The sequence below is a fragment of the Xiphophorus maculatus genome, chromosome 24 (genome assembly GCF_002775205.1).
Source record: "Xiphophorus maculatus strain JP 163 A chromosome 24, X_maculatus-5.0-male, whole genome shotgun sequence".
Classification (NCBI taxonomy): Eukaryota; Metazoa; Chordata; class Actinopteri; order Cyprinodontiformes; family Poeciliidae; genus Xiphophorus; species Xiphophorus maculatus.
The window spans coordinates 14,843,024-14,855,141 of NC_036466.1; the positions used below are offsets into that span (position 1 = coordinate 14,843,024).

Below are 12,118 nucleotides of genomic sequence, written 5' to 3' on the forward strand. Positions count from 1 at the left end.
ATGTATTGATTGTAAGTTGAATGGTGACTTTTGGTGCCAATGCAATAGTAGTGATCAATAAGTAACAATGTTCAGACAATCGTCTGGGCCTGGATCAAATGAACTGAAAGTTTCCTAAATGAACTGTACCTGAGTCTGATCCTGGAGAAAAAGACTTTTATTTCTTGTGATAATGATGTAACGTTGATTTGTGGACCTGGAAGTGTTTCTCTGTCTGTTTTCAGGGTTTCTGTTGACCTTTCACCTCCTCTGTAGCGCCTTGTTGTTACAGATTTGTTGTCGGCTCAAAGTGCTTTTCCATCAGAGTAAATAAAGTTGCTCGTTCTCACCTCCGTGCCTCTGTTTGCCTCTCACTCTCAACAACTACCTCTCTCAGGTAAGTTGCAGCAACTTATTTTTAGTAGAGGGATATCTGAGATTTCTGTGGAGAATATAATCCATAATCAGTCACTTCATGAGAACGATTCCTCATGTAGAAAATGCTGATCGACTGCTGGTGAACCCAATGCAGCCTTCTGATGCGGCTAACGCACCTTTAGCTGCGGCTAACGCGTCTTTAGCTGCGGCTAACGCGCCTTTAGCTGTGGTTAACGCGTCTTTAGCTGTGGTTAACGCGTCTTTAGCTGCGGCTAACGCGCCTTTAGCTGCGGCTAACGCGTCTTTAGCTGCGGCTAACGCGCCTTTAGCTGTGGTTAACGCGTCTTTAGCTGCAGTTTGAAGACATTTATTACAGCAGGAAAATTTTTACAGAATCTTGCAAGCGACATCATCATCATCATTAATCTGTATTACAATCTAAAAAATAAAATCTTCAATAGAAATAATGATTCTATAAAAAGTGATCAAAATGCCTTTTTAGGATCAAATCCATCCGGTGTTTTGTTTCCAGGTTTCAGATTATTAATCTGATAGTTAATCTAAATATTTTCACTCAGCATCAATGTTTTCATGGAACAGAAGAAAAATCTGTTATTGATTATTAATCTGTTATTGATTATTAATCAGCATTTCTTTGAAGATCAGATCAATGATGAAAATTGAAACTTAAACTTCCAGTGGAAAAACATCAAATGTAATAAATACATGTATTTAATACATTGTATTGTATGAATGTAATTAGTGTAATTAAACATTTTAATGGGAATCATTAAGAGAAATATTAACATTTTAAAAACTCCCATTAGATGCTTTTAAATTTACATCAACAAAACCAAAATGAATGACGATAAAATACTTTTCTGTCTTGGTGAGATATTTATTCCTTCCTTTCTTTCTTTGGACAATAATTGATGATGAAAATGTAATCTGTTCTTAATAACTGAACGGCTTAGCACCACAATACATTAAAGATCTGCTGTTGTTGTATCAACCTTCCAGACCTCTCAGGTTCTGGTTCTGGTTCTGCTCTGCATCCCCAGAACCAGAACCAAACGAGGAGAAGCAGCTTTCAGCATCTATGCACCACAAATTTGGAACAAACTTCCAGAAAACTGTAAAACAGCTGAAACACTGACTTCCTTTAAATCTCGACTAAAAACCCACCTGGTTAGGATTGTATTTGAAATGTAATCAATTACAAATTTATTGATGGAACTTGACTTAATGCTGTGTTTTGATTATTGATTCTATGTTTCATTGTGTTTCTGTGTTTGTAATGATGTAAAGCTCTTTGAAATGCCTTGCTGCTGAAATGTGCTATACAAATAACATTTGATTTTTGATTTGAATAAGGACAGAAAGATAATCTGACCTCTGAAAGGAAATTAAAAAGATGAATAATCTGGTCGGTTTGGAAACCATGAGATTCCAGTCTGACAGGAAAATGACCATTAAAACGAATAAAAGTGAGAATTATTAGATTATTAGATCTTCTTCCAGCTGCTGCCATGAAGCAGAAACTCTACATCCAGTTTCTGGTTTTACTCTGAACTCTAATCTGGATTGTAATCTGGATTAGTTGAAGGTTTCCTCCGTAGCATAGAAAGAACTTCCGGCCAGGAAGGAACCCTGAAATCAGTGCAGGAGCCAGGAAGTGACGACACACAGCTGCTGGTGTCGGCTTTCTGAGGAAGAGGAGGAGGAAGAGCAGCGCGGCTAATTTGGGCCGCAGAGTCAGAGGGGGTTCGGTTCTGTTCGGCCTGAGGAGCAACTCCGGTCCGCCGCAGGTGAGAAACACTCACACACACACACACACACACACACACACACACACACACACACACCCCGTCAGGTGGTCCCTCAGTTGTCCCTCTGGTTCTGGTTCTGGTTCTGAGGTCAGCTGCTGGTTCCAGGCCCGGTTCTGCTGTCGGGCCTGCAGCTGTCAGCAGCTTAAAATAACTCTGGAAGGACAAACAGCGGATCCGCCTGACCTGGACCGGACCGAGCCGAGCCGGACCGAACACGGTCAGAACTCAGGCCGGTTCTGGACCAAAAAGCACTTCGCTAAACAGGGAGACCGGTTCTGGTTCTGCTCGGTCTGAGTTGGGACAGAACCATCAGCGGTCCAATCGGAACCAGAGGGAAAGGTTCGGATGAACCGGGTTCATCAAATTCTTATTTGTTTTCATTTCTTTACTGTATTTAATGTTTGTTTATAATTTTATTTTAGTATTTTTAAATCAATTTTTCAGTTGTAGTTTGAAAATGATGACATTTCTTCTGTTTATAAATAGTTGTTCTCTTGTTTATCTAAAAATATATATAATATAAATAACCCTCATATTTATTATTATCTTGTGTTTGTCTGTGTTGATAATAAATATGAATAAATTAAATGACATATTTAATGGATTTATTGATTTTAAGAAATTAAATCTGAGCTCCAAACGTTCAGGAAGAAAATGAGCAGCTGACGTCATCAAGCCTTTTTCCTGTCATCAGATTTGATAGGGCGGGTCCTGGTTGCCATGGAGACAGCCAATGAAAGCCAGGAGCGCAGCGACCAGGCGTTCCCTGATGAAGAGGAGGAGGAGGATGTGGGAGGAGTTCAGGCTCGGTACCTGCGCTGCCCGTCTCCTAGGTAACGGCAGGAAGTCCAGGTGTTGATGAAGAATAATAATAATAATAATAATTCTGCAGAAATCTGAAGTTTTTCATGTTGAATCTTTTCCTCCCTGAACTCCTCAGATTTGTTTTTCCAGACTGACTTCATCTTCTTCCTCCTCCTCTTCCTCTCCCAGCTTCTCCATGACCTCCCTGACCTCCAGGTTCTCTGACGCCTCCTCCATCGTCATGGAGCCCATCCATCTGTCGTCGGCCGTCGCTGCCAAGAAGATCATCAGCGAAGGTGGGAGGGAACTGACGCGGCCTAGTCAAAGTCTGGACTTTGACTAGGCCTTAGCAGAGCCTGGCTGTTTAGTTCCTCCAGCTCCTCTCATATATTTAGCACCATCCCCACAACATGATGCTGCCACCACCATGTTCCCTTTCTGCCTCCAAGTCCTGAGCTGCTCATCCAGCAGAGGCTGTGTTGGACCTGCAGCCAGACCGGCTCCAGGTCCGGCTGCAGGTCCGGGTCCAGGTCCGGCTCCAGGTCTGGCTGCAGGTCCAGGTCCGGCTCCAGGTCCGGCTCCTTTGCTTCTGCTGCTTCTGTGGTGACTGCTGCAGGTTTTTAAAACACTTTAAAACGTTTCTGAAGCGTTTCCGTGGCGATTCTGAAGCGTTTTGAAGCTGTGAAGCCGCAGGGTCAGACGAGGACAGACGGTTCTGCTCGTTGTCATGGAGACGGTGAAGGCGGCGGCCCGGTTAGCGCAGCAGCAGAGTGACAGTAATGGCCGGTCTCTCAGCTTAATGGACGATTCTTGTTCCATCTGCAGAAACAGGATGACAGCCGGAGAGCTTTCCCTCCCTCTGGGCCGCATGGCTAACGCTAACATGCTAACATGCTAACCACGCAGCCCAACAGATCAACATCCAGAATTCAGATCCATTTATGACAAATTCACATCTTTTATTATTGCTGCTGAACTTTAATTAATGTGAAAAAGTTTGTTCACATGATCAGTCAGTAACAAACATGGCGGCATTTCCTCCTGCCACTTCCTGTCTTTGTCTTCTTTGCCAGCAGCAACATCCTGTTGGTCATGAGATCAGATTAGCAAAATAAACTAAACAAAAACATCTACGTCATCCTAATGCAAAAACGTTTGATCAAAAACATAAAAAGTCAGAACCTGAACCTGACCCAGAACCCGGATCAGAACCAGAACCTGATTCTGAGCCTGCGGCTCCATGTGGGCTCCAGCTGCCATCTTGGTGGTGTCAGTGTGGGGAACATGGCGGACTCAGTCCACCTTCCTGTCCTCTGAAGGATGAGCTTTGGTCCAAACTGGGTCATCAGCAGAACAAAACAAGTATGGCCTAGTCAAAGTACAGACATAGTGCTTTTCTGGGTTTGTTTTTGGTCATTTTAAATCATGAATTTGTTCTGGGATTTCTGTACTTCCGCTTGGTTACCAGTGACTAAACATTGATGATGTCACCAGATTCTAGACCTTTCATAATAAAAGTCTAAACTGAATTCAGTATTTTATTAAAATGTGTCGCCGTTGATCCTCTGAACACTGAAAACCCGTCAAATGTTGGTCAATTTTAACCCCGGACCAATAGGGCAACGCTGCCGTTGTCTGGCAGCGTTCCAGCGCCACCGACTGGCCCGGCTGACCCACTGCATCATTTTCTTCTTGTCGTTTGGACTCGCGTTTTTCAGCGTGTTCAGAGCCCGAGTCACTGACTCGTCTTTTACTCCACCTAAGTAAAAACTGAAGGTCGTCTTTCCTCCCCAGAGCTGCCGCCCCGCGCCGCCCGCCCCGAGTCCGTCCCGGAGTCCATGCTGGAGTCTGCGGAGCAGCTGATGGTGGAGGACCTGTACAACCGGGTCCGGGACATGCTGGACGACCGCAGCCCCTACAACACGCCCTGCGTGCTGGACATCCAGAGGGCCATGGTCCGGGACCGGCTGGAGGCGCCGGCCAACCTGGTGGACGAAGTCTGGCCCAACATTCACATCGCCGAGAAGTGAGTGCAGAGCGTCGTCATTTCATCGGCTTCCACTTCAATATCCAAGAGTTGTGCTTCCGTTTCAGATCCGTTGCGGTGAACAAGGCCCGTCTAAAGAGAATGGGCATCACGCACATCCTGAACACGGCCCACGGTACCGGCGTCTACACCGGCCAGGCCTTCTACGCCAACATGAACATCCAGTACCGAGGAATTGAGCTGGACGACTTCCCCGATGCCGACATCGCCGCGCACTTCAGACCCGCCGCAGAGTTCCTGGACGAGGCTCTGCTCACACACAAAGGTCAGTCTGGACCAGAACCAGAACATGAACTTGACTCCTGGTCCAGTTGGGTTAGAGGTTGGATTCGTTGGACGTTCTTCATTGAACCTGCAGACTCTCTGCCAGAGTCCTTGCTCCTCATTGGTTGGTCTGTCGGCCAATGGGATCTCCTTTCTTTCTCCTGCGGTTTGAAGCCTCATCTTCCTCATTATCATCCTCGTCATCGTCTGCTTCTTTCTCCTCTTCCTTACAGAACTCGACTCCGTCTGAAATGAGACTTTGTCGTCATTGCACTTAAAGTTCATCGCTTCTCTTACTTTCCCTGATTCTGGGCTGAATGCTTCAACAAGCCCCTCAGATGTTTGGTCTGTTGGATTCTGAGGTGCTTTGAGGGTTACTGATGAATTCTATTCACTCATTCATCCTGCAACACAAAGCACTTGTTTCATCCCTTTGAGCTGAAAGCAGAGTTTTCTCTGAGTGTCCCTGAGCAGCAGCCGCCACTGACGCACCAACAGACCCACAATAGCATATTTTTCATCTCTATCACTTGGTTTCTGGGAATGTTTTATGAGCCTGCAGATCACAGTTCCTGGAAAAATGATGATAATGTCGACTGTAGTTATTCATGAGTTTTCCCTCAGCAACGTCAGCCTCCAGTTCGCTGCAGGCCGTAACATTTCAGAGGCTGTTTTTCTTTTTCTACAACTAAACGATTCTCTGTTCTCTAAAGCCCAGACTCACTCACAATCTGTTTGCTTTGCAGGAAAAGTTCTGGTCGTGTCCATGATGGGCGTCAGCCGGTCGGCCATTCTGGTGGCATCCTACCTGATGATCTTCCAGAACATGACGATCATGGAGGCGCTGACCGCCATCAGGAAGAAACGGGCCATCAACCCCAACGAAGGCTTCCTGAAGCAGCTGAGAGAGTTCAACGAGACGCTGATGGAGGAACGCGACGACGACGACGAAACGCTCAGCCAGTGCTCCGTGATCGACGCCCGCGCCCGCATCTTCGGTGAGGAAAGGGGTGATGACGATGAAGAGACGGACGGGGAGGAAGAGCGGAGCGTGGTGAAGGTGAAGGCGCAGTCCATCATGATGGAGGAGGAGGAAGATGGAGAGAGCGTGACAAGCAGCATCGTTTCCTCTGCGGCAGCTGCGGCGCTGCGAAACGGGCCGCTCCGCAACAGGGATCAGGAACCGGGTCACCGGGAGATCGACCTTCCGGGTCAGACGGGCACAGAGGACGGAGCCGAGGATGACGACGACGGCCTGGACGGCATGATCCGCGAGTGGCAGCGCAGAAATGAAAAGTACCGGAGCGAGGAGTGGTGGGAGGCCCAGCTCCATGGCGAGGAGGACTCCGTCAGCGCCGGCCTTCCCAAGGCTGCGAAGCAGGAAGACGACGGGGAGAGCGTCACTAGCGAGGACATCCGAGCTGTCAAAGAGAGACTAAGGCACAGGAACAAGAGGCCCTCCTCGGACGCCGTGTCCACCTCCAGCTGCACCAGTTACTCTGACCTCTGGAAGCAGCGACTCAAAGAGATCGAGGAACAAGCCGCGGCTCGCTACCGCAAGACGGAGGACGACAACGGTAGCGAGAGCACAGGGCCGGAGGGCGGAAACAAGAACGTCGATGATGAGGTTGACAGCATCCTCTCTGACACCAGCTCCATGTACAACTTTTGCCTGAAGAATAAGGAGAAGATGACGCCTTTGGAGCGCTGGCGCATCAAGAGGATCCAGTTCGGCTGGAACAAAAAAGACCGAGAGGACGGAGAGAAAAGTTCAGCCGCTGATGGAGAGGAGGAAAGTAAGACTCCGTCCTTCCAGGATGTCAATCTGACGGCGTACCAGGCCTGGAAGCTGCGGCAACAGAAACGCCTTGGTGAGGAAAACACGGAGGAGATCCTGGAGCTCAGCCGCGGCGACGACTCGGCAACCATCAAACGGAGGCAGAGACGTGAAGAGATTCTGGAGCGCTCTAAGAAAACCTTGGAGGAGAGTCAGTCCATGTGTGGGTGGGAGTCAGAAAGCTGCATCAGCGGTGGGACCGTCCCTCTGTCCGCCTTCTGGGCAGGAGCCGGGGTCACCGGTCCGCCCAGTGTCGCCAACGACGACAACATGTCCATGCTGAGTGGCAGGTCGTCCACCATGTCCTCTGTTTCACAGCCTCGAAGTACAAGATCCACTCAGTCCGCCGGCCAAGCCCTGCCCCCAGTCCTCCCAGCTGTGCCAGGGCCTGCAGGTGAGCCCATGGTCAACCTCACCAGCATTCAGAACTGGATCGCCAACATTGTGACTGAAACGATCAAGCAGAAGCAGAGCGAACTGAGTCTGCCTCCTCCATCGCGTGCTGGATCTGAGCTCAGCTTTGGAGCGGCGCCTAGCATGCTAGCAGGCCGCGGCGCGCAGGACGACAGGGCCTCCTGGGTCAGCGGGGCGTCCTGCTCCAGCACTCGATCAAAGGCCCACGGCAGAGCAACGTCGGTCCTCTCCAGCGACGGCCTGAGTGGGCGACGCTCCGCTCTGGGGTCGGACATCGGGTCCGTTCTGGGCTCCAAGAAAACCAGGATCACCACGACCAGCGTTCCTCTCTTCAGCCTCTTCCAAGACCAGGTCAACCTGGGCAAACTGGACGCCATAGAGAAGGAGATCAAATCTGAAATGAGGGAGAAAGGGGAAACCTACGAGAAGAAAAAGATCCTGGAAGACAACAAACGCAGCACGCTGTACAAGAAAAAGAAACTAAAGGAAGATGAGGATGAGGAGCAGGACAGGAAGAGGAAAGAGGAAGAGTTTCTTGAAGAAACAAAGAAAAAGGAGAAACCCAAAAGAAGCTACGGTCTTTCCGGCTGCCTAAATCTCAACCCGGTGATCGAGAAGGACCGGAACACCAGCATTGACGACTGGCTGAGAAGTGTGAGACCTCCTCCAGGCAAACTGTCCTCAGCTGCGGAAGCTGATCCGTCTCAGGATCCCTACGACGATCTGGACGCCTCCGCCTCCCAGTTTGACTTCTCTGACCACAGAGGCTCGTTTGCTGCTGAAGACGACGAGGAAGCGTTCGGCGTGACTTCCAGATATCGGCCCAGGTTCGGTGATGATCCGTCAGGCGAAGACGCTGAGTACTCCTGCAACGGGTTCACACAGTCCCGCAGACAAGCAGGTCGGTCCAGTGCGGACGGGACGGACGGCATCTCTCCCCACCGGAGATTCGCTCATCGCTCACGGTTCGATGGCAGCGAAGCCGCAGGGAGGCGGGACTCCGATGAGGATGAGGAAGAGGAAGAGGATGTCGAGGCTTTCATTGCTCAAACCAGACGGAGGATTCGGGCTCGGGCCGCCGCGGAGGCCGAGGACGACGAAGTCCTCTGTGCCTGGAGGGAGCAGCAGGGAGCCAAGGCCCGGAGAAAAGTCTTGGGATGTGAAGAATGAGAGCGTCGAGTTGGCAGCTCTGCCGCTCAAAACCACAGTTTGGTGTTTTCTGTTTGGGACGGGAACCAGGCTGGACAACACAGACCTACTGGAGCCGTTCGGACTGGCTCTGAATAACCGTCACCACCTACTGGCCACCTAGAGGTACTACAGTAGGTCTTTTGTGAGCAGTGATTTTCAGGATTGAAATATTCACATTAGGAGGAAATACAGTAGTTGCTCACAATGTTACCAATGAGATTATTTAAAGTATTTCACTCATTTTTTTGCACCTGTGTGAAATTTAAAACCATTATCAAAACCCATTTAGTGCAAATATAAAGTAGTGACAGAAGAAATATTTTTCTGCTTTAATTTCATTGTTTTAATAAATATTCATAGAAACAGTTGCTTGCATTGGTCATTTTTTTGAGCAGTGCCTCAAATTCGCCTGAGAAGAAGGAAACGGTTCAGTTTGATGGAGATCCAGGAGATTCACATTCAGCCTCCTGAAGAAATGAATATGAGCCGGAAAATCCTTCAGGTTTTCAGCTTCGCAGCTTCAGGTTTTCAGCTTCGCAGCTTCAGGTTTTCATCGTCTGACTGAGCTTCAGGTTTTCATCGTCTGACTGAGCTTCAGGTTTTCATTGTCTGACTGAAGCTTCAGGTTTTCAGCGTCTGACTGAGCTTCAGGTTTTCATCGTCTGACTGAAGCTTCAGGTTTTCAGCGTCTGACTGAGCTTCAGGTTTTCAGCGTCTGACTGAGCTTCAGGTTTTCATCGTCTGACTGAGCTTCAGGTTTTCAGCGTCTGACTGAGCTTCAGGTTTTCATCGTCTGACTGAGCTTCAGGTTTTCAGCGTCTGACTGAGCTTCAGGTTTTCATCGTCTGACTGAGCTTCAGGTTTTCATCGTCTGACTGAGCTTCAGGTTTTCATTGTCTGACTGAGCTTCAGGTTTTCATTGTCTGACTGAGCTTCAGGTTTTCAGCGTCTGACTGAGCTTCAGGTTTTCAGCGTCTGACTGAGCTTCAGGTTTTCATCGTCTGACTGAGCTTCAGGTTTTCATCGTCTGACTGAGCTTCAGGTTTTCATCGTCTGACTGAGCTTCAGGTTTTCAGCGTCTGACTGAGCTTCAGGTTTTCATCGTCTGACTGAGCTTCAGGTTTTCATTGTCTGACTGAGCTTCAGGTTTTCAGCGTCTGACTGAGCTTCAGGTTTTCAGCGTCTGACTGAGCTTCAGGTTTTCATCGTCTGACTGAGCTTCAGGTTTTCAGCGTCTGACTGAGCTTCAGGTTTTCAGCGTCTGACTGAGCTTCAGGTTTTCATTGTCTGACTGAGCTTCAGGCTCCAAACTCTGAGTCCATCAACACCTCGCCGCCCATCACACCCAGACAGGATCTCTGCTCTATTTATAGCCACAGGAGGAAAACCTGACACAACACAACGCTGCTTTTAGTTCCCATTTCAGAGCCACATGCTGCTGTAACTGGTAACACTGGGACCAGTGGAGCGCTGGTACTGATGGCTGAATACTTCAGTCACCGCCTGAAAATACAAACACCAAATAAAATCCATGAATACAGAACAGAACCAGTTTCATCTGCCACTGACTAACGGATCCAATAAAGTTTGTTCTGTGTGAGACCTGGAGGTCCAGATGGAAAAACTAAAGTTTTGTTTGGTGACGTTTCCTCAGTTCAGCTCAGAATATTAATAATAATAATAAAATCTGCAGAAAATGGCTGAATGAAGCTCTAGATGAGTCATAACAGTTAAAATATTCAGAAATTCATCAGAGGAATGTTCTGCTGATCTGACCTGAAGGAAACCAGTGTGATGACGTCACCACTTCCTCATGTCACACCGCCATCTGGTGGACAGTGTGAGGCGGTGCTGATGTTTACCTAAAATCATTTTTTATCATCTCTGATCATGAGAGACAATGTGAGAGGATTTTCATCTAGTCTCAAAAATGTAATCTAGACTGAATGTTTTAGGGTTTAACAGTTTGAAATGTCTGATCAGTGCATTTTTATCCAAAGTGTTTTACTTCCAGCTGAAGGTTTTACAGATGATGCACATGGACGGATTTGATGCTGTGAAAACATGAACAGGACAACAACGTATCTGTTAACCATTCTCCTTATTCTGGTCTGAGGCGGAGGAAAACTAGAACCCAGGAGAAAGAAAACAGGAAGCAGAGAGGATTAACCGTCACAAACCTGGAGATGAAGCCGAGAAAACAAAGAAAAGATGGAACAAGGAGCCGATGCAGACGAGGAAACAAATCGCTCTAAAAGTTTCACTCCATCTGATCCTGAAGCTCTAAAGCAGAAAGAGAGCCAGACCCTCCTCTGTGGGAACATTATCTCACACCACCGAGCAGCAACAAAGACTGGGAGCACTGGGAGCACTGGGAGCACTGGGAGCACTGGGACGTCCTGCCAGATCCAGCAGCGGGTTTCCCAGCAGCAGACTGAACCTGCAGACTCGTTTCACCTGAAGGTAAAAACTTTAAGTCTCTTCTGCTCTGAATCCTGCTAAAGCTTCCATTCGGTGTGAAATGGCGACGCCTGTGGCCACGGAAGGTAATTACAAGTTAATTCTAGTCTAACGGACAGCTGACGTCACGGTGGCGTAATAACTCCAGAAAACAGTTTCTAGAGAGATTTACAGAGTTTAACTGTCTTCTAACAGCAGGCTGCTGCTAAAATGAGCTTCGAAACATTTGCCCTGATTTCACAGCAGACTGTAATCATGATCAAGAACAACAATATCACTAAAAGCTCTGAAATTAGACTTCACTCATATGCTGCTAGTTAATAAAATATTTTAGACTCATTTACACACAGGTCCAGTTGATGACTTTTATTTAAAGAAAGTTTAAATCCAAAGAATTTGCAAAAGAAAAGATAAAAATAGCCACAATGTTATTGAAATATCAGATTGAGGTTTACACCAGGGGGCGCTGGAGAGCTAGTCGTCCTCACATAGATATTATATTTGCTCTAAAGTTCTGCGAATGCATGATGACGGTGCATATGGTCAGATAATCTCCCCCAGAACGCTGGCTTTGTAATTATTTTAAACTTGAAGCTGCTCCTTTAGTTTCTGTTGCAGCGTTACGTAACGTTTACCGACTGGCTGAGCACGGAGCTGCCAAAAGAAGATTGAAGCCGGACTTTATTCATTAAGATCTCATTAAAATTCCACACTGGTGACACAAACTGTCTATGAAAACAAAACAAGCCTCACACACCAGATCACATGGCTTCACTTCAGATTTACCCACCAAAAGTCACAATATTCCTGTTTCCTGCAGGCATCAGGCTGATGGACGCCGCCGAGCCGCCGCCTGTGGAGGACAGGAAACAGGAAGTTACAGAAGACAAAGGAAGCAAAGGTGAAGGAGGTCCA

The 12,118-nt window shown here is 47.7% G+C and overlaps 1 protein-coding gene across 2 annotated transcripts; it reads left to right on the forward strand.

The window, feature by feature from the left end:
- The first annotated feature begins 2,030 nt into the window (after positions 1-2,030).
- Positions 2,031-9,108, forward strand: dusp27 (dual specificity phosphatase 27, atypical). 2 transcript variants are annotated; one of them, XM_023329608.1, is made up of 6 exons: positions 2,031-2,165; positions 2,881-3,019; positions 3,180-3,286; positions 4,785-5,016; positions 5,085-5,302; positions 6,048-9,108. In XM_023329608.1, exons 2-6 carry the CDS (start codon positions 2,907-2,909, stop codon positions 8,720-8,722), a joined length of 3,345 nt encoding a protein of 1,114 aa, XP_023185376.1. In that variant the 5' UTR covers positions 2,031-2,165; positions 2,881-2,906; the 3' UTR covers positions 8,723-9,108. The 2 variants fall into 2 exon arrangements, with proteins under 2 accessions (XP_023185376.1, XP_023185377.1); XM_023329609.1 differs by lacking the exon at positions 2,031-2,165 and adding an exon at positions 2,265-2,525.
- The last annotated feature ends 3,010 nt before the right edge of the window (positions 9,109-12,118 follow it).